General features: G+C 31.5%; 2 protein-coding genes across 8 annotated transcripts in view; one reads left to right on the top strand and one right to left on the bottom strand.

Annotated features, from left to right (window-relative positions):
* Positions 1–23986, top strand: part of LOC100166077 (voltage-dependent T-type calcium channel subunit alpha-1H) — a 459662-nt gene that overhangs the window by 194194 nt on the left and 241482 nt on the right. The window lies entirely within an intron of this gene.
* LOC100164042 (probable cytochrome P450 6a13) lies at positions 18010–22327 on the bottom strand. 3 transcript variants are annotated; one of them, XM_029488274.1, is made up of 5 exons: positions 21175–22327; positions 20883–21107; positions 20016–20267; positions 19734–19937; positions 18010–18589 (listed from the first exon to the last, which is right to left on the bottom strand). In XM_029488274.1, the coding sequence occupies exons 1-4, from the start codon at positions 22310–22312 to the stop codon at positions 19771–19773; spliced, it is 1782 nt and encodes a 593-aa protein (XP_029344134.1). In that variant the 5' UTR covers positions 22313–22327; the 3' UTR covers positions 18010–18589; positions 19734–19770. The 3 variants fall into 3 exon arrangements, with proteins under 3 accessions (XP_029344134.1, XP_029344133.1, XP_001948581.2); XM_029488273.1 differs by lacking the exon at positions 18010–18589 and adding an exon at positions 18854–19435; XM_001948546.5 differs by lacking the exon at positions 18010–18589 and having other exon boundaries at positions 18854–19937.

The following is a 23986-nucleotide window of genomic DNA, read 5'->3' as shown; positions in this document are numbered from 1 at the left end:
CTGTTATTTGTTCAACTGTTTTATATAAAAGCACTATGAAATGTTATAAAGTTGGAGTTAGTTACTAACTATTTATTGAGTAGTCAAGTTACGTCAAACCAGCCAAAATGCAAGTTATTCATTTTTATTTGGTGAGTATTATTTTGTCTTGTGTTAAATCAACCCTTCTCGGGATACCTGGAGGCGTAATGACAGTTAACTCACCAAATCCGTCATCGAGTCAAAAAAATAATTTCGGAAACCCTTCTCTATCTACCAATAGTAATAATTTGACGATGAAATCTCCAACGATTAAATCAAATAACCTATCTCTAAATAGTAATAATAGTAATAGAATGATAATATCGGCAGTAAAACAAAATAATTCAGACCCTTTTACAAGTCAAGATTATAAGAATGATCAATTAGAAGATACATTCTACGATAATCCGGGTCCACCAGGTACCCCTCCATTCAACCTGTATAAAGCTACAGTAGGTGTCATCAAAGCTGTATTTAACACTTTGAAAAGTAAACAAGAAGATATGATACAGAACTTTTCAATTGCTGATGATATTTCTCGAATAGTGACTCGTCCAATGTCGATACTATACTTCCAGAAAAAAAAAATAGATCGTTTAGGAAAAGCATTCTATTGCTTGTTTGACGCTATACACATGATGGAAAGTGATGAATATAGGGAAAACTTTATAAGTAAAATGCAATCGTTGATAAATGATCTAGTAGAAGTTAGAGATCTGAATAATCCTGTGATAGATCAGTATGATAATATTGATCTTTATACTGTTATTAAAAATCTGGAGGCCGTTCTATTAAATTATGAAGTAGACAATTATAATTACAGGGATATTGTCGTTCATATACAGATAATGAAAGGCATGATGCTGTTTAACATAAAAGATAATAAAATATTGAATGCACTGATCAAATCAATACCAACAGAATTCTTGAAAAAAGTTGAAGATAGACAATATGAAATAGATGGATTGTTGATAGCAAAGCAACACTCAGAAGTAATGCGTGAAATGATGCCTGGTGTATTCCGTTTTTTCCTTAACCACCTCAAATTATTAAAAATCATGTCAACGCGTCAAGTTTCAATGGAAGATGAAAAAAAAATTCAAATCGCGAACAAATTATTGAAAACGATGACGTCTACCTTCATAAACCGTTTTAAGAATTTCGGTAAGTTAACCAAAGAAGAATTATTAGATATAGACATACTAAAAAAATTGATAGAAACTCTGGACACACGTGAAATGATGACAATCGAAGCGGTTCAGGATAAAACTAAAGAACCAAATGAAATGGATAAGGAGAGCACTCAAGAACTAAATGAAATGGATCAGGAGAGCACTCAAGCACCAAGTACATCCAAAATAGATGTTAAATTATTATTGCCTTTAACGGAACGGGCCATCGCTGCAGTATTGAAGTCAACAGGAAAAAAGGCTACGGAAAATCGGGAAGATCATAAAGTTTTTCAATTTAAAGATTTCAAAGAAAATCAAGATAATGAATATTATATGAATTTGTTAACTCGTAACGCTGATGCATCTTATTTGTTGTTAGATAAATATTCAAAAAGTTTCTTAGATGAAGTTGAATATGCTGTAAATCATAATGAAGGCAGTGACGAAGTTTTTTATCTTTAAAGATGTTAATTACACAAATATATTAGTTTTGCACCAAATTCTGTATAATATTTATTATTAATGAATTATGTTTTCACAATATTTTTGTATTGGTTCTTCGTTAGTTTTAGTAGAATATTTATTAATCAAACTAGAAAAAAAAAATCATAATCAGCTATTATGCATAAATAGTTATTAGTAAATAGTTATGCATAACACGGTCATGTGTATTATGTTATGTTTGTTTTTAAGTATTAATAAAAGTGTTTCCGATAAAGAAGACTTTTTGCGATCACTTGACGTTCTACGTTTATAATCTTGCTGAACGTTGATTCTCCTACCTGTACTTTCCCTAATGGTCAATGGACCTTAAGTGCTCCAACACTCCTCTCTACTAGTTCCACTAGTTATATGATTAATGAACACATGAAACGTTTGATGTTTCATGCCAATTATACGAACCTTATCTTTAAATTTTAATCGTTTTTTACATACCAATTAAAAAAAACGCGTATAATATGTGTTATAAATTTATAATGTTATGTTATATTTCTATTGTATATGACGTATTTGTAGGTGTATACTGTATAGGTATATCTTGTTTCTTTTTAATGTTTATTTGTGTGTACCTCAATTAATGTGTTTTTACACAGTTACCTAAATTTGTAAATTGTGCTCAGCCAGTATATTTTATAATACGTGGTAAGGATTCTTTGTATTTTGTTTTGGGTTACTCTTATCAACTTGGGTAGAGTTTCACAGTAAACCGTTGTAGTTCCAGATTCAATAAACTTGTTACAATATGCTTTTACTGTCCCAGAAAAATGTGGCCATCATGTGGTGGTGGGTTGTAAAATTGTATTCTCAATTTTGTTGCCGCAGATATTAGAACAATACCGAACAAAAACGGTGTAAAATCGACATGAATAATGTTATTAATGTATCGGTTGCGAAATGTAGAAACATGTTAACGAAGTATCTTTAGGTAGTGAATGTCACATCGGAGGTTGGTTTTGAGAGTTTGAGACAGCCTTCATATTATATCATTTAGTTGATTAATTAATAACGGAACAGTGCCGTGTTATAAATATCATAATGTCAATAAGCGCCAAGCGGCGGCTTGCATTTGGGAAAATTCTTAAAAACACTATCACTATGTGTTTGGTAATTTAGCATAATGCGTTTGGGCGAGTGATTTTAAAACGTTGTATCTTATGGTTTTGAGTGATCTTTTTTAATATCCCGGGATGTTGTGTTTTATTAATCCATTTTCTCTCATTTTGACTGACTTGTGTTGTCCATGAACTCCACGAGTATGATTAAAAGTGGATTGTTTTTTTGTGAGTATGTAATTATAAAAATTGAAATCATGTGCCATATTTAGATTCATATAAAATTCCCTATAGATTTTATATATTATTTTTATATTATATTTTCGAATTTTCACCTACTTAGTACTTAAGATAAATTAATCATCGGTCACAGATAGTGGTATTAATTTTCAAATATTTGATGGAAATTAAGACGTATAACTTAAAGCTAAAATAATAATTTGTTTGGATTAATATATCGTTTTGGATCTTTCGTACTTTTAGTACCTATACGTACAATTTCACATTGAACAAACGTTGGTCACAGTGTAGTCTTCTGAATCGTTAGTCGTAGGCGAGTAAATAGTGCGGTAACACATGTAACCTACTTAACACCTCTGTTAAGCTAACAGGTAACATGTAGGTAAAACGTATTTTATATGCTTTTTTGCGCAAAAAAGTTGTAAACATTTAACTATTTTCAAAAACTGGTTGCGTTCGGTTTTAATGCATATCGCCTCTATTATAAGCGATTTGACGTAGTGGGACTCGAACCCACGATCTCCGAGATTAAAAGTATTGTGTTCTACCGACCAAGTTATTTATAGGCCCAAAAAAACATTGCTAACTAATATTACGCCGGTATTTTAATATTTAAATAGTTCTTCTTTTTTGTTTTTACGGTACACATTTATTTGATAAACCTACGAGACGTACCTTTTAGTTTGCTGTCAAGGGAGCTCAATACTAATAATAAAATCTAAATTATAAATTTCGTGGTTTTAGTATGTCACCAGCAAGCCATTAAACCATTTATATACATTTTCCATTAGGTAATTTAGTACCTACTTATTAGTTATAATATAAACTACTCAAAATAATACGATTTTTTGTAATTATTAATTTATTATATTATAACATCAAGTTGAATTTATAAAGATAATAATTTGTTATCATCAAAGAAGTTATACTTTAATAATCAGTCTATTAATCAATTTATTTTTAATGAACATTAAATAGGTATAGATCCATCTACAACTGAGTTGTGTGTAAATATTATAATGTTTAAAATTTTGTTTTTCATATAAATATATATAAGTGCCGGTGCCTAGTTAGTTAAAGCAATAATCTTATTTCGATATTCGTGTTTCACATTTCATACGCACATGAGTAATATTATGTTTTGTCGTCCAAATTAATCTCTAAAATAATAAAATTATTTTCGTTTGACCGGAAACGGATGTTCAGATATATATTCAGGTAATATGTTTTTGTCAATAAACAATCTAAAGATATACGCCTACATATCACGCCATGATCAGTAATATATATATATATAATCTATTGACATATCGACTGGTTTGGAAGTAGGTATGAACAGTGATATGAGAAAGTCGTGGTCAAAGTCTGTCGGGCCTGGGTCGCGGGTCGCATTTGAGTAATGAGGGCAACGGCATAACGGATTGTGTGTGGAGGCTGTGCAGCAGTAGCAGCAGCAGCAGCAGCAGCAAATAGTTTCGTGATGGTGAGGTGGGTGGTGGGTGGATAACGATGAACAGGAAGACATGGCCGGTCTGCCTCATTTATATTTACTGCGAGATTGTCATCCCGCGTAATGGCAGCACAAGGCTCTCCTATATACCCGTGTTTTCTTCTGTAGATTGCATGGTCATATCACCCCTACCCAGTACCGTCACTATAGACTTTATTTGGGTACCACGATACGGGGTGGCTACTAGTTGCGTCCCGAGGTAAAAATTTCTTCCAAATTGTGGCCCAAGTTATTTTGAGGTGTATACGAATTGTGGCCCGAAATTTAAAATCAAATTAACTGAAATATGTAAATTAAAATTAAAAAAGCCTCATTTTTCTTCAAATTTGTATTTAGACTTAAGACTATCTGTAGCATCAGTATAGATACTGAACTGGTAACGGTATAATATTATGACATCGGGTGATAACGGCTGACTCTAGCAAAGGAAACGGTATCGACTGCAGCAAATGATTATCGGGGTGTCAAGGCCAACCTATACCTATCTGCTTACCTACTTACCTACGTCTATTGGCTGTTATGGGAAAATTTTTCGTCAAAAGTTGAATACCTATGTACCATATTTTTCAAGCGGTCATCATTGGTCCTAACGTACTGATTACAGTAGTAATAACTCTAATATTCCGCAGTTATCTGACTTGTTGGTGGAAAATTATATTGTCATTTATGTATATGTCATTATTTTGTCATTTCTTATTTAACGATTAGGACTTTGCCCCTATTGCCCAATTATAAGTGTAGAAATTTGTACAAACGAAAACGTTTTATGTCATCGAACCCCAGAGAAAATGTATTTGAAAATTAAAAAAAAAAAAATATTTACCGGACCACCATCAGATTAAACTCATATACTCAGCTTTTATTTTTTTTCGAATGGCTAAACATAAGAGTATAAGAATACAAAAAATAAGTGAGGATTAACGTCCAGATGCCCCCTTTTCCTTGCCAAATGATCCCACGGCGGACCGACTTGAGCCGGTATCAGGTACGTTCGGGTGGGTGATCACTGATAAAGCGATCAGAGGGCTAAGTGTAAAATTAAACTCATCACACGGTTCGTGCTATGGCTATATCCGATTTCAGAGCACATACACCATCGACAAATATAATATTAATTGTGCGTACTTACTATATATATAGGTAACGTTATTGTGGTCGTAATCTGACGTTTTCTCGGGATTAATTATTAAACCCCTCCGATCCTCGGACGGAGCTAGGTCATGTGGTGTTTTCCGTTTGCGGCGGAAATCGGAGAAGCCCTGGCGTCAATGCGTCTGTCACGCGAGTTCGAATCGTCCATGGCGTATATTTACGGTCGAACGGATATGATGATATACGACCCCAGACGGGGTTTGCTTGTTGACTCGCTCCACACATACCAAATTATCTGGACTTTAGTGTACGTTTTAGAGCACAAAGGTTTCAGGAAAGGTATATAAGTATACCTATTATAGTATACGAACAAAGTGTCTGTGCTGAATGTTGTCGAAAACTCGAAATACAAAGTGACAAAATTGCTGAATGTTGTCGAAAACTCGAAATACAATAGTCGTAAAAATTATTAATATCCGCAATAGAGTTAGAAAAAATATGAAAAACTTGTGAACGGAAAGATAAAAATCCTAGTGCCAAAACGCAATATCGTGGATTAATTAATTTATGATACGAGTAGCTATTGTTAAATGTGTTAAAATATAAATTAGGTTTAGCCCATGAATTTTTAAGACATTCAACTACATGCTATTTAAAAAACTTGATATTCCAAAAATTAACGTTTTAACTTTTAAGACATAGGTCCCTACAGTTCTAAGAAACACATCTACCTAATGGTCTGACCGTTAATAATTAGAATTGCATTGTAATGGCAATAATCAAAATAATAGCAATTTACTGCTATAGAACAAGTGTCAACAAGGTCCTACCTTGACTTCTAGAGCTAGTACCTACTTAGGTTTTTACAGACCTGGTAAAAGTAGACAGGCACTCATTTATGTATTCTAAATTTACATCGGCGAACTTTAATTATAAAATATAATATCGATACGCATATCGTACAATGGCTAATCAGGAGCCTGAACAGAAAGCATAATATATTTAAAATATATAAGTTACGCGCAAATCGAATATTTTACATTCCCTTTATTATTTGGATATTTTATATTAATATATTTTTGTTCGTCAATCCATCGACAAAATCGCAACTCATAATATTATACTGAATATTATACTATTAAAAAAAAAAAAAAATTAATAAAGGTATGAAATATAACTTTTAGTTTTTAAAGCGTTCAAACTTTAAACGATACCGTGCGATATTAATAAATAATATTATTATGCTCGGCGTTTAAGCACCGTTAATCATTCAGGCGATTTTACGACTACGCGTTATGGCTACAGCAGTGACCTTCGATCTTCGGATTTCCTCGGTGAAATCGATCCATTTTGCGAACTATCCGAACCAAGTCCATTAAGGCGCGAGTGAGTTTGAGCCGCTGTCGTTGTTGTGTTACCTATAACTATTACCGTGGTAATGATTATTATTATTATCATGGTCACCGACGAATCGAAGCGGCAGTGGTCTTATCTTATCACACGACAGTTTCGAATATTGGTTTCATACTGTAAATAGTGTCTTCAGACACATTTTCACGACGAAAAGAACGCACATCATGGTAAAACCAAACGCTCCGCCGAAGAAAAACGCAATACAATTTAGTACATTGTGTGGCCATGGCGGGAAGTGTGCCGTCTCTGTGTTAATCGATCACGCCATCACGGCAAAAGTGATGCAGGCTAGGGGATCTATATGCAACGACCAGACCATTCTACGAAAACAATATTTCATGAAAGAAACTATTTGGTTTTATTTGTTTTAAGTGTCATGCACTGAGGTTATAATATTACCTGTATGCATATACGATGTAACCAAAAGCTTGTGTTTTGCAAGAACCGTGGTATAGACTTCAGTATAAATAAAATAAGAATATCAAAATGTAATCACGGCAAAGGTAATAATGCATTATGGAGGGATCTATGCAACAACCAAATTATTATGTGAAAACAATTTCTTGAAAGAAAAATGTTTACGCGTCATGCAAGGAGGTTATAATATTATGAATATAAGATGTAACCAAAAGTTTATGTCTTGTAAGGACTGTGGTGATATCTTTTAGTGTATGATTGTGCAGAGGATACGTGTGATATGTGCGCTCAGTACTTTTGGGGATTTCCACTTTACCGTCCGCTGGACAGAAAAAGGTCGCTTTCCAACGCTTCAACCACTATCGAAAACCAAACTTTCGGTGCAGGCGTGACAAAAAATAATATTCAGACTTCACAATATTAAAATATACAATACTACTGCGACCTTGGCCGCGATCCGTGAATTTTCGCGGTGTAATCGGTCTATCGCGCGAACTGTCTGCAGCACCAAGTCGAGTTTACTATTACCGTGGTAACGGTTATTATCATTATGGCCGCCGAACCGAAGGGCCCGAGCGACGGATGCGGTGGTTTTATCTTATTACGACAGTTTCGCATCAGCCATAATATCATATCGTACGGATACAACGGTAATATGTACATAGTATTATATTATTATTATAATGTTATTATAATGTGCGATTTAATACGGGCAAACGGCGGTGTGCGCGCCGCGAATGAGAATACCTGCGACTGATAATAATAATATCTATTATTATAATGTTCAATAGCGTAATGTGCGCTTGTACCTATAACTGTTGTTTACAGTGTCGAGACGATGTCACATTAGTATGATACGTTTTGCAGTATATCTATCGCAGCTGGATTTTCACACTGGCGCCAAACAACGGACGAGGTTTTTGTGGTTGGGTAAAGAAAACAACAGAAAAAAATATTTCTTCATCATTATTATTATTTCTTTTTTTTTCGTGCCCTGGTATAATATTTTTTTGCGCTCTCCGTGGCTTACAATTCTTTTCCGCACTATTCATGGCCCGTTGTTTCTAATCAGAGTCATTCGCCATTCAGCGAGAGAAAATGAACCGTATACTCAATCTGGGGAATGCATCCACGCACGCTTTCATCGGGCGATATAATGGCTTTGTTTTGTTTATCACTTATAATTATAATTGTGAAAAAATACTATAGTTTATAGAACAACTTCACCTTTAAAAATAATAATAATAACAATAAATAAACTGAGGTCGGATAAATCGCAATCATCTGGATTACGTTAACAATGAAAAATATGTATTTTAATATTGTAAGGTCGGATTATTATTTATTTCACGTTTTTACGAGATTCTGAGCGATTGGTTTTACAATTATGCACGTTTTTTTCTTATTTACTTTTTTTTTTCATTTTTTTCAATTGTGTTTCTGATGAAATTTTTTACATTGTTTAGAATGCTCTGATCTTCAACTACGATGGTGGTTTCAGGTAGAAAATTGGATCAAGTTGGTATACTTTAAGGGGTTAAAGGTAAAATTTAAGATATTTATTTTCAAAACAACCTAGGAAAAACCAAAAAAAACCAAGATAAAGTCACTTTGATGTACAGTAGGTTGTATGTGTCAAGTGTACAATGTACATCATCATTGGATTAGTAACTGCGTAAATTATAATGTGTTTAATTTTAATTCAATAATAAATATCTTTGTTTACGAGGGAAAACGATGTTGATAGCGGTCTGTTAGCACTTAGCATCCAATACTGAATATATTGTTTTATATTCTATAAGTACTTAATACTTGTATTGATATGGGTTAGTTGTTTTTGTAATTCTATATTATTATGATTTTCGTTATTTTTTTACTATTCAAAAACATTTAACTATTACTCAAAATTATCATTTTCTATTCATAATGATTTTTTTAATATTTAGATATTTTTTTTAACTATATTATATTACGTATGGACATTTGACATTTACGTAAAATTTGTTTTTCTATAAATGTTGATAAAAATAGGTTTTTTCGGTCGAAAAGTTTGAAAATTGAATATAAGAATTTACATGAGTTAAAATATTTAGATTTGTTTTGAGCTATTTACACCACGAACCAATTACCACCATTCTACGTCATCTATACGTTGTTATTGAATTTTTTGTTTTTAACAGTAGTAAAATTAATTTAAATAATAGTATAATTCCAATAAGTAATAATTGTATTGAAAATGCGATGTGTTTTTGGGCATAATTAGTTCAAACTATCGCTTTACACATAGAAAAATAAATGACTAATAAAAACACTAAGAATTTAGAAATATTGGCAGACGGTATCCACTCTGAATCATTTTAATCGCATGAATGATTTATTACTGAATTCAAATTGAACAACTCCATTACAGTAGCCTATTATATGACGATGTTCATTTGACACCTACAACTATACAATAGAACGATTTTTTTTTTAAAATATAGATGGGTATATTTAATTAGAACTATACTGATACAATTATTCAAGATAGTAGTTTTACTATCTAAAACAAGAAAGTACGTGAAAACTTTTTAAAGTTCCATATTTTCTCATAAATAAAATTTAATTTTATATTACGATGTCACATTTTTGTAATTTAAGTATTATTATTGTTAGTTTTAATAGATTTTAATAAAAACAATCGAACCCATATATTATAGTTTTTATAATTTACACTGGAAAAATAGTTTCACTTCGAACTATTTTTCAACTTTGACGGTTAATCAAATTTGTTTTTAATTTCTCTATCATTCATTCAAATCCAGGTGAATGAATTGAGATGTATGCGTCTGTCTTCGTGAATTGTTTACTGTTTACAACTTATAAGCAGTACGGTAATTCTTATTATAATATCTCTCAATCTCTGTATAAACTTTACTAACTGTAATTATAGTTTAGTAATTTTGTTATTCGTCACACACATGGTTGTACAATAAATTTCAAAAGTTTGATCGAGTTTGTATGTATACTTTATAACACTTAAAACATTTCCATCATTTTTAGAATTCATTTCAGAAATGTATTGTATTTACAAATTATTTTTGATTAAATTTCACTTAAACTTAAACGTGTTTGAAAATAATTTAATCACTCAAATTTAAATTATGTATGCATGTAAAAAATATTAAGATAATTTTATTTGAACACAACTGCATACTGCGTAGTAAACAAGTTGAATAATAAAACAAAGTTTAAACATTATAATATTATATCTATGTTGTTAAGTATTTAAAAATATGAATTCCTCAACCACACATAAATCAAGGTTCCAAAAGTTACGGTTACACAACGTGAACAAAGCATAACTAGACCAAAATTTTTAGAAATATTGACGCTACGGAAAAAATTATCAGAAATTTAAGTGCGCTCATTTTGATGGACGAGACATATTAGAATACAACTATTTACGAATCACAATAATATAGTGGATGTGTTGTTAATTTAATGCTGTTTACAATTTTTGTGTATTTCCATCTGGTCTATCCTTATAGTTAATAGTAAGGGAAGTGCAGGGCCTATAATGACTTGGGTCTTATTTTCGGAAAAAAAAAGGAAAATTGATTTAATTGCTTATTAATATATTATTTCATAGCAGTTAAAATTTCGTATTTCAAGATGAAATAAAAAAAATGTTTAGAAATAAAGTAGCAATATGCTTATAATATGTAATAAATAAATTCCTATTGCAGTCAATAATATTATATAAAAGTTCAAAACAAAAGAGTACGTTAAGTAATACTTTCAGAAAACCCAAGAGCGCTTCTTTTGTTCCACGCACTGCTTATAGCCATAATATGTTTCTCGGAGATATATTATAGTACCTATTGTCCATACTAAAATTCAGTGGCCATAACTTTTTTGGTGTAATTTATAGACTACATAACTGTTCGGCTTCTACCGAAAGATGAAAAATTCTTCTAAAGTTCATAAATTTGGAATCAATTAATATATTATTATGAAAAATAAAAATAAAACTATGTAATTGAAGGACACGCCTTGTTAATATAAAATCTATGATAAGCTTCGTAATTATTTGTGTAAGCCCTAATTTGTTTTTTTTGTATATTTGTTTATTCAATAGCTAAGGCCGTTAGTTACAAAATATTTTATATACAACGAGTAAATAGTAAATTGTAAATATATTAAATTAAATTTTTGAAATTTATATACGTAAATATACAACGTTTCGTGAAGATATACCTATTATAGCCATAGAGGGGGACTCGTTGCCCGGACAAAATCGGGTTTTTTCTGTTTTACCTAAATACTAAAAAAATGACTTAAAACCATGAGATTAATGAAAATTAAATGTTGAAAAGTTAAAATATTCAGGAGATTAAATTTTATAAAATGGATACCTTCAATTGTTTCAAAAATAAAAAACAAAATTTTTTAACATTGTACCAAAAAAAAAAAAATTAAATTAAAAAAAAATAGATATATGTAGTCCTTGTCTCTGTCAGTCTAATAAAAAAAACAGATTTATGATAAATGTATTATCTCAGGAGATATCATAATGCAGGGGTCTTCAACTACGGCCCGCGGGACGGATCTGGCCCACCAAGGTTTTTGCACCGGCCCGCCAAGCTAATTATTCTTTTTTAATATATTGAATTAATTAAATACAATGAATTTATTATTTTTTCTTTTGATGTTATTCATAACAGCTTTTAATAGTCGTACATAAAAATGTTGGCCTGCGTTTCCAAAGCGTATCTCAAATTTGGCCCGCCGTAAAAAATGGTTGGAGCCCCTGTCTTAATGGGTAAATTCTCGCGGGACATCCTGTACCTATATTATATAATATGAACAATGGAGGAGATTCCTTAATAATTGTAATTATTAAACTTGCTTATCCAGCCCGGTATCTTTGAAGAAGGGAACGAGGTCGTTAAGATATCTAGGTCTATGGCTTCATAATGGTTTGAGTTTAATTTGTGTTTGTTGATGCAGTTATCCTGATTATTTTATACTTAAAACAAACATTTTTAAAAATTACCTACTCGAGTAATTTTACAATAATTTCAAGACTATGATATTATTCTTTAAACAAAGTTCGTTTGGAGAAAAAATAACAGAGTAAATATTATCAATCAAATTGAAAAGTACTTTAATGCTTCGATAGTTAACTTTGATAGGTAATTACTAATTATTATTGTTAAGTGTTATAGATTCTTAGAGGAACGATGGACCTATTTATTTATCAATACTGTGTGATTTTGTTGTGTCTGAAATAAATATTATAGAAACAGAAGTTTTTTTTGTTTAAAGCAATTAAAAGTATCGAAAATACATAACCATAATTATTTTTCATAAGTGCGTGAAGTTTGACAAAAGTCTTAAATACCATGAAAAATTATTACAAACTATTTTATTGTTAACAGTTTGTTTTGTTCTTATACCTAAGGCTTGAAAATTTAATTCAAGATTTCTCATAAGTTTTTCATTTCATCGACCCACAAAGCTCAAAATACATGTTCACAATTGTGTTCTACAGACATTTAAATTTCAAGTTTTGACAAAACTGGATAGTCAAACAAAAAATAACGATGTGTATAGCTATTTTGTTTTACTCATATAAACTATAATAAGTACCTACCTAATAATTAATAACACTGTGATATTTCATAAAGTTCTAACAGATTATTTTGTATTCTTGTAAGCAATTGATCATACTGAATATTGAGTCAAGTGTTTAGTTCTGATTAATTAAGTCAAATTGTATTAAAAAGATTTAGCAGATGGTGAACCTAAAATTTGTTTAAAACGGTCATGATAAGATTATATAAAACTTTGGCGTTTCTTATTTACATAAGCTTCTTAAAAGAAAAAGTTTAAAATTGTGTTTATTTTTGTATCGGGTTTCAAATATTCGTCATCTTTAATTATAATTTTGTAGCACTACTAACAATACAAATGCAAGGAACATCTAAAGACTTTACGAAAAATTTTGTATACAATTTAAAGAGCCAAAAGTTGTAGAAGTTTATTTAATATTATGTATAAAACAGCCTCGTATTAAGAAAATAAACGTAGTTTTCGCGATTAATTTTTATACTCTTTTGAATACTACTAACTTAGTTATTCTCTTTTAGGAATTATAAAAATTTACATATTATTATTGAACGTTTCTCCATCTTAAATTAATATTTTTTTGTTTTTTATGGAATACCTACGTTTTATAATACAATTTTTCCATTGTGTTCATTACCGTATAAACATTTTTTTATTACGTATCACAATATCATGTTATAATAAAATACAAGTCACGAATTACGCAAGCCATATATTTCATTTTGAATATGATAAATTATTTTAAATTGCATAAATTGTTATAAATACCAAACGGCGTGTACTAAAATAATATTATAACACTTTAAACTGTTCATACCATTCGTTATAAATTAAAACGATAAAATATACATATTTATATAGAGCACAAATTCTATACTAGACTATATTATTATTATATAGCGGGGGCAAAAAAAACCCCATACAGCATTCGAACATAAATCAGTCTGTTCGTAAAAGCGACTAGTATATGGGAAAAAAGTTAATTCAGAAAAAGAGGCCCCCAAAACGTAGGTGGAATCATGCAGCCGTGTCGTTTTTATTTATGTTATGTTTCTGTACAAAGTCTATTCGATATAATATATATATATATTATGTGTATGTGTGGCAGTGTACAGACAGTTGTTGTAATAGATATCATGTTGCCGTATTATTATCCGGCCTGATATTAGTTTTGGGATGCGAATGGATCGAAACGGAAAGGCGAGAGAGAATCGCAGGTCTCGGATCCCTTACTAGGTCACGTCGCCGGCGAATAACGCCCCGCGTAGACAATATAAATATATACATTTTTTATTCGCACAGTTTAGGGGACGAAAAAAACAAAAGCCGAGGTGCGACATAATAATATAATATGTATAGACTCGTCACGTCGGTCACACGTCGTCGAGAGGGTGTCGTTTTTGAGGTCGTTTCGATTCTGAGTTCTCACGCACATGCGTTTTCCGCGCCGCCGCAGCACACGAACGTACCTATATTATATTATTATAGTGGAATCCGTGGGCTCTATCGTCCCATCCCCCTCGAATCGTATATTTTGGGAATTCGACCGATACACTAATTTATTACCAAATCGTAATAATAATATTAATAATATGTTTACATTATTATGTTATGCGTTGTACACATATTACGTGTGTACCTTAAAAGTTATAATATCCGTCGTATTATACTATTAAGGCACGCCATACGAACCAAAAGTATTTATCGTATTATAAAAGGACTCACCTCGGGAAATTTCGTGCTCGCATGGCTACGATTACTGTACGCACAGTCGTTGCAGCGATGGCATCTTAAACTCGCGCCCAGGTTATTATACGCATGTCGCATACACACGCGAATAGGTATAATGATAATAATATAATTATGTTACACGCGAATTATTTTAATAATAATATTATGTTACGACCGTTGTGGTATTTGTTGTATTCGCGGTGCGCTCACACACACGGACGTAATAATAATAATATTATATATGCATGAAAAATGTAAAGATACGGTCGTTTATATGCGCGGGCGCTCTCGTATTATTACAATATTTACCGTAGGCAACCTGACCTACCTAGGTAGTTATACCCATAATACGAGTATTGTATGGCAAACGAGTTTCGGTCCGTCTGCGAACGCGGCCAATAAGGCATATGTAACGCCGAAATCGCCAACACCGCTACCACATTCTATACGCGCACACACACACACACACACATGTATGGATGTATGTATAATGTTATACTCACATACACAGCAGAGGTATGCAAACACAATAATAATAATAATAATAATAATAATAATAATAATAATAATATTATTATAACGCTTTAGCGCTCCGAGGGTGGCGGGGGCGGCGATGGGGGTTATCGTTGGTTCAAAAATGACTAACAGGCTACAACGATCCCTCACCCCCCCATCTTCCCTATCACCACCACTGGAACCGAGTCCGCGAGACGAGGAGTGGCGGACGACGACGACGACGACGATGAGACGACGATACGAAGGGGTTGGCGGTATATATGGATAACGGCCGTTCTCACAGGTGGCTATTTCGACCCTTTCGCTCGGATCTCGCCGCCATACTCTCCGTCGTCGTACTTGCACATACACACACACACGTTTTATATAGCGTTTCGGGCCGCCGCCATAAAGCACGCGGTACGTGTTAAAGCTCGGTTACTCGGTCGATACATTGTATTATATATCCCGCGCGTTATATTCGGCGGTGCAAATCCCGTAAGGGTTGTTGCAGCGCCGCCAGGAGGGTGGCGATATATTATTATTATATATACATATACGCGCGGTCAGACGTGGTCCGCGGACGGGCGCCGTGCGTTTTTACACGACTCCCGTCCTACCCATCCCCCAACCCTTGCACTTCGTTCTCCGCATATAGATATATAATATATGGGGTATATATGGGTACCTGCGGAAACGGGCCTTGCCGAAAATCGCATGTACCTACCAGCTAGCAGCAGCTCATGTCATAATATATACACGTACCTATATATATGCGCCCACGTACATATATTATACGGATATACGTGGATGTAATGATATACATATAATATATATCAATAATGTATATACGTATACGTATGCTTATAGGTAAGCATCATAATATTATATACCTACCCATTATACCGCTGCCCGCGTGTGTTTTTCGATTCGTTTTGCGTTTCGTATGTGCCGCGAGTGGCGGTCATGTATTATGCGCAGTGCCATTATACCTGTCCGACTACCGCGATGTACCGCATATACCGTATATTATTATACATCGCGAACATTATACCTGCAGAACTTCCTGTATGCACAGCGGCGGCGGCGGCGGCGGCGGTGGCGGTCGATGTACATGCGATGGTGATTCGCCTCCACCGCGACCACGCTCACCCCACCATTTCGATCCATTCATCATATGCGTTCGTACCAATTTTGACTGTCGTACGTTTTCGGCATAATATTATACGATAGTGTATAAAATGTACTTCAATGTCATATAATTTTCTTATGGAACTCAAAGTCCACGGTACGAAATTGTCATTCGTACTAATTGTTACCAATTGATATTTTAACACTGATCAATGATTACTATATAATATTATGATATTATCGTATTCTTATCATTTTTGACGCGTAGGCATTAAAATATATTTACGATAGAACTGTTCTACAGAACACTAGGTATTCGTTCTGGCTATAAAACTGTGTATAAAACTGCAAAATATAATGAGTTTAGCTTGTAAGAGTGCAGTGGTAGAAGAAAAATGGTTTATACTTGTCAGTTTTGATTCACGGCGCGTTAAACGGGTTTAATAGACGTAATCAATCTATATAACGGTGTGCAGCCCTCGAAATGTTACACGATCGAGAATATAAGACTTGACTACACATTTTTATTTTTAGTTTGACGTGTTGAGAACCGAAAAACTACTTTTCCCGCAACAATTTTAATTACATTATCACCGCGCGGTAATCGTATTAGTCTTTTTTTCTTTTTCAATAATATTAATATAACAAAATATATGAAGTTATTAGAGTTAGAGTAAAAATGTTGTTTCGCATAAGTATTTTTATAATACAAATTAATCGGATTTTAACATTATTGCATACCTACACGACGTTTAAATAAAAAAGTATTGTATATTTTCGTTTAAAGAATTTAAAAACTTTAACTAACGAAATAAACTATTAATGCCATCCATTAAGTTATTTTAAGTGTTGTAAATAAATTAACGTTTGAAAACTTATTGTAGGTACCCATTTTTCAGACAACATTATTATAATATGAATTTACACCAGAGCTGAATAATAGTTCACGTTTATATAAGGCAAAAAAAATGTCTGAGTAAAGCAATCGAGTCGTAAACTAAGTTAACTATTCGTGTTTACAAACGTATTAAACTTGAAATAAAATTACTATATTATAATATTATTTTAACTGAACCAAATAATAATATTTATAGATACATTTCTTTCAAAGACCTTACCATATAAATATAGTACGTAGTTTTACGTACCATATAAATAAACCCTTTTAATTTACATATGATTTTTGTAATAAAAAAATAATTAGTGGAAACGGAAAAACAAATAACGTTTCAAAACTATATAATATTTTATTTTCATCTTGTATCAATAATGTATTAAAAATAATTTAAATTTTTGTCATGCAAAAATAGGTATTTTTTTTATATTAGTTATTTTCGTCATAGTATTTACAAAAATTGTGTTATCTTTTTTGTTTAATCGTACACAATACATGAAAACTGAGTGGTTGAATCCAAAATGTATCGACTGTTAAAGCTTACCAATCGAAAAATAATATTATTATTTTTTCAGAATTTACAAAAAACAATATAAACCATATTATATGCAATTTTACTACACATTAGAAATTATAAATGTTTGAAATACATTCAATTGTACATGATGAATTCAATAGCACATAATTTATTTTTAATAAGCAAATTATATTATTATTTTCATATTCGACAAACTCTTTAAATACATTGTTTAGACAATATAATATAAGACGTGTTTAATGTTAACAAGAAGAGTTATAATATTTTCTTGATTTTTAATCCAGTAAATATGATAATCGGAATGAAAAAAATCACTGAATTTTGAAAACTACAAGAGTTTGATGTAAATAGAAAAATAGTAAGAACGTAATTCAGTAATAAAGAGTTGGTGGGTAATCAAGTTATGTTTAATAAACGATATTAACTAGATAGGTCCGTATTATTCCCAAGAAGTACAATGATTTGAATCCAGAAAAACGTCAGTTTTTAACCCTGAAAACTCTAATTTAAAAGATGGTCGGTAGTTTATTGGGCTTGTCACTTAGTTAGAAAATGTGAAATTTTAAAATGTAATAAAAATTAATTAACTTTTAACCGGCAACAAAAATAGTTAATTTTAGATAGATATCTCTTTAGCAACGCAAATCTCCGGAATCGGAGAACGAATTTTATTGTTTAGGGTCTTGTTAGAATCGCATTAGCTGGGAGATGTGAAGAGTTTCAGTCTTCAGGTCTTTATCTTGAATAGTTCATCAGCTACTCTGTACTCTGGAAATTTACATAACTCGGTGGTATTTATTTTATAATAATAATAATAATTATAATAATACTATAGTTGAATTAAGACGTAAAATAAGAGATATAAATTAATTCATAGTGAACCATTAAAAGTGAGACATGACAAACTACTTAAATTGTGTGTTTGATTTTTATCAAGAAACCCTTGGTATGTCTTATTCTCATAGTAGCAGATTAAAGGATTTCCTAGAGTTTATTTTCATTTGTACACATCTCGCTGAGTATAACAACGTATTTGAGATAAAGTTTGCTTTATTATAAAGACCAAGTATTCAGTATATACAACACGCATTAATAATAATTGTAAATAATTGTATTATTTTAATTCAAAAACTATTACACCGACAGTTAAATATTGTGAATATTATATAATTTTGTTTCTGAAATATAATCCTTTTAAAATACAATACTATTTCATTGATTTGTTGAATTATTTTGATAACCATATTTAAAATATTGTTATCACTATTATAAATTATAGTAGTGTCATTATCATAGTTATTATAGATTTTAACAAAATAACATTTATTGTTTCAAAAAAACATTACATTTTAACAAGACGGACGTCCGTATCTCTAGACATAGAATATTCTTATACACATATAGGTATAGTCTTAAAAATATACAGATTTTGATGTTTGTATGTAATCAAAGTACGCAAGCAAAGCAATTGGCTTCAAATACGACTAATAATCATTAATTGTGTTTATAATATTATTGAACTTGTGAAAGTCTTGCACCTGTTGAAATTTAATGGAGTTACGACAATGGGTTTACGGCGTATACACATTTACAATTCAGTGAATTAGCGTAACCCTGTGAAAATAAGACACATACGCACGTATATCATAGGTGCAACTAAGAATATTTTCTGGGGGTTGGAGGGCTAAAATTGTATCAACAGCACAAACCCTTATCATTATTATTTTTAACTAAAATATTATTAAAAAAAGGGGGCTAAGTCCCCCAAGCCCCCTCCCCTAATTACGCTCATAATATTAAGATATAAGGCAAGAAGTGATGTTAAAAATATCTCGATACAAAAATTTAAATATAAATCGTTAAAATAAAAATCAACTTTTCCGGTAAGCAGTTAAATTAAAGCAGTAGGTACCTAATGTTTCTTTTTGTCCTTAAATCATAATCATTTGTCAATTAATTCTATTAAATCTTAGCCAAATCCCATGCTTTGGCATTAATGTTAAAACTTTATTAGAATATTTTAGAGGAACTTCTGTTTTTTCACATGGAAATACTTCAAATTTGGTCAATATTTCAACAAAAGCCAATTTCATTTCCATCTCTGCGAAACGTTTTCCTAGAAATTTAAAAATATACATAATAATATTGCATTTAAACTAACCTATACAAAATATATTATAATTATTATACCCACCTATACACATTCGAGGTCCGTCGCCAAATGGAAGATAAATGCCACTTGGCCGTTTTGCTTTTTCTTCAACCGAAAATCTTTCAGGTATAAACTTTTCAGGCTCCGGGTAATACTTAGTATCGTAATGAATTGCATAAATTGGAATTATTATTTTTTGGCCCTTTTCAATTATTAAAGAATCGTTGGGTATTCTATATGTTTGTGATGCTTTTCTGAACAAAGCAACCAGTGGAGGATACTTACGGAGTGTTTCTAAAAAAAATAATTATCATATTATAATATATTATAGTAGGTATTTTGATATAATTGTTTGATTTATTTTTATTCATATCGAACCCATATTTAAAAAATATTTTTAACCCAATTGGGTAATCGATAAAATATATTGCAATTTTAATATTCATAAATATTACGAATTATGTCAAAATTAAATTCGATAAATTTGATTATTTTCCAAGTAGAATCAATTAGTGTGAATATTTGTTTTAATAAAATATTAATTAGTAAGAATAGAAGAGAGAAATAATGATTTTAAACATTTGACAAAGTGTCAATAAACAGTAAATTGTGGTTTGGCTTGGCGCGTTGGCTTCTACCAGTCACGCTGTGACTGAGAGTAAGTAACGTTCGCTGCTACTTATTCCCGGATGGGTGACCACCTGAGTACTTAGTACCAAAATCCATGCCACACATACACGGGTTACTTAACTACTGTAACAACTTTACCGTACCAACCCTACCAACCATAAATTAAAAAAAAAAAAAACAGAAAATTAAAAAGTTACAATTAAATAAAAAATATTCTATCTCATTTAAATTTTTTAAATCAATTAATATTACGAAATAGTATTACAAAACACAATTTACCCGCTATAACCATATCCAAGTAATTAAGATCCATCAAAAATTCATGGTTAATTTGTCCGTCATTTTTGGACAGTTTTAGTTGAATCTCTTCGCGTGCTCTGTCTTGAATAGATTTATCTAATGCTAGTTCATATAAAGAATAACTTACAGTAGTGGATACAGTTTCAAAACCAGCAGCAAACATTACAAAAGCATTTGCTACGATTTGTGTTTCAGTGAATTTTTCTAAAACAAAATTTTTCAATATTAAACAACAATCGGTTTTTGAATTTTAAATGTATAAATATATTACCATGTTTTGGTAAATCGGTATTCAAAACTAAATCATTTCTTGCTTGCATTAAACAATGAACGAAGTCATTTCTGACTATTTTATTTTCAATTCTATACGTCATCGTTTCTTTAAACGCCGCGTGAAAAAAGTCAGTGGCGGCCGTTGGAAAATCTTTCACTCTTATGACTTTCAAAAGTGCAGGAGTAATCATCAAACATAATTCTCTGAAAAGCATCCTTAGTGAAGGTGTGAATATTGATTTTCCGTACTTACGAAATGGGGATTCGTCGTCACTTATGGCGTTCAACTTGAGCCCAAAAGCGCAAGTGCCGATGACGTCAGTAGAATACTTTCCCAGGATGTCCCTTACCTCTATTTCATTGCCATTTTTATTTAAATCTATATCGATGTTTTTCATCAATTCGTCGCCGCACTTTTTGATCTGATCGTACATCGTCTTCAGCTTTCCTGACGTGAAAGCGGGGCTCAATTTGTTTCTTATTGTTTTCCATTGAGGATTTTCCATGAAGAACAGGTTGTTTGACAACGGATTGGCCGTGAAATCTGAGTAGATACCACGGTCGGGAAAAGACGAGAAGTCTTTTATCATCACGTCGTTGATTATTTCTGGATCACGAACCATTAAATAAGGTGTCCTCATCTGGAACAGTCCTCCATATTTGCGACCGGCGAACTCGTAATAGATTTTGTTGTAAAATTCCAACGGATGGTCTTTTCCCAAGGCTATATTCAAAAAGTTTCCAAACAACGGAATCGGTTTAATGTAAGGCACGTTTAGCTTTTCCCATCTCTTGAAGGTCGACACGCAGAAATAATAGGCGATCGTAACTATTATTGTACATGGCGTAATGACATTTATCCACCAATTGGCGGTGAACATGGCACGAGATCGTTTGAGCGAGACACAACAAACACGGGACAGACACGAGTCAACACTACATTCCTTTATAGGACACACTAATGCAGTTGCAGTACGACTTAAGTGTAAACAAAGAGAACATTCCGTTAGATGTCTTCGGGTTATTATGACATTATGACTGTCATGTTTGGAGGGGGTTTCCTGTTTCTCCCACGGTATGGTTTCTAAATCACCGTACTTGTTGGTCAGTCCATAATAGTAATAATATGTGAACATTTTACTTTTGATTTTAATACATACACGTATAATAATTATACGTTTATGTATTAATTATTGGCACCTATAATTGGTAATACATATAACTATTACTATATATAATACATATAACTATTTAATATACCTACATACAATTTATAAACGAAATTGTTAACACGCCATAAGCGTTAAAGTTACTATACAAATAATAGTTTATTTTATTATTGTATTATCTTATTTCAATAATATTATATAGACGTAATAAAGTACCATTATAAACCGGTTTACGTTATTACGTTTGGTGAAAATAAACCTGTACTCTGTATAATGGTATAGTCTATATTTTTGACATTATCATATTCTCTTGAATAAATTGAACCAATTATTCCGAATTATTTCGTTCTATATCAACAGTTCAATCGTTTATCCCACCATCAGAATATCATTTTATTAAGAGGACGTACAACTGACATTAATATAATTGTCCATTTGTCCCGTCTTACAAGTGCGTAACATAGCAAATTTACGCTCAGCAGAACACGTTTAGTTTAAAAATTAGAGTGAATAGAATAATAGACCTGTTATGTAACTTTATTGTAAGCGCATTACCATCTGTGTTTGTTTGTTTGTATATGTGTTTCTTACGATATTTCAGTTTTTAAGTGAGTTATGAACATTTTTAATTTACGCTATATCATATTATACTCAGCACTTTGTCTAAAGGTGGTATGTCCCTAATTTTTGTTTTTTTGGTTTTCCCTAATTATTAAGAAAATTGCTTGGATTTTTTTACTTTTGACCCACCTGACCTCAAAAAAAAAGTATCAACTAGAATCGCTTTTCTACCATAAATGATATTGAATTTTAATATCTAAGCATTTTTTCTGCTCCAATTGGTGATGCCGTAAAAAAACACACATCATTGTAAAATCAATAAATTCATCGCTCCAATCAGAATCTAAAATTATAAGTCACATTCTAAAGCGATAACTTACTATAAAGTATTTAATTTAATTTTTTATTCTGCTTTACATAAATTTATACAATAATACCTATTATACATTATAATTCAATCATCTTGTTTCGAGCGACGTATTTTGCTCATTGCAACATAATAATATGCATGTGTGCGAAATGACACTCATATCAGAATAATAATGACTTAATTGGTCGAATTATCAAGAAATATTTATAAAATTGTATTTGAAAACATGTACCTACCTAAATTTAAAATATTAATAGCCTTATTGAAATAAGGAATTAATATACTACGATATGGTATATTTTATATTAAACAGATATTTCTGAATCATCAGTTAACCCTACATACACACATATATAAATCTTAGTAAAGTCCAGATAATTTTATTGAAGTAGAATAAATTTGAACGTTTCAAAACAATTATATAGAAACAAATAAATATAAATACCACTCAGCGTCTCAGCGACGAGGAGTATGACGTGTTGCACATGCTCTATGCGTCTATAGTCTATACCTTAATATTTTTAAAAACGAAGCATTCTGTATTCTCTGTATTATTATTTATTGTGATATAACATTTATCAATAATTATCAATAACTTACAAGTTAGAACCGCGTCACAAATAATTAGGCTTAGTTATTACCATGTATAACTGGTACCTTGCGTTTTGGTATGTATACCTAATTAATCATCGTCCGTGACCTTGATTATT

Source organism: Acyrthosiphon pisum, chromosome A1 (assembly GCF_005508785.2).
Source record: "Acyrthosiphon pisum isolate AL4f chromosome A1, pea_aphid_22Mar2018_4r6ur, whole genome shotgun sequence".
Classification (NCBI taxonomy): Eukaryota; Metazoa; Arthropoda; class Insecta; order Hemiptera; family Aphididae; genus Acyrthosiphon; species Acyrthosiphon pisum.
The sequence above is the reverse complement of the archived record's forward strand: the minus strand, read 5'-3'. Positions and strand labels throughout refer to the sequence as shown.

Bases quoted from the DNA above. Each gene is read 5' to 3' on its own strand.
- LOC100164042 (XM_029488274.1), bottom strand. From the start codon at position 22,312: ATGTTCACATATTATTACTATTATGGACTGACCAACAAGTACGGTGAT. The intron at 21,108-21,174 runs GTAATATATTTA...ATTTTGTTTTAG, and splicing joins TACCGATTTACCAAAACATG to AAAAATTCACTGAAACACAA. The intron at 19,938-20,015 runs GTGGGTATAATA...TTAAATTTCTAG, and splicing joins CGGACCTCGAATGTGTATAG to GAAAACGTTTCGCAGAGATG.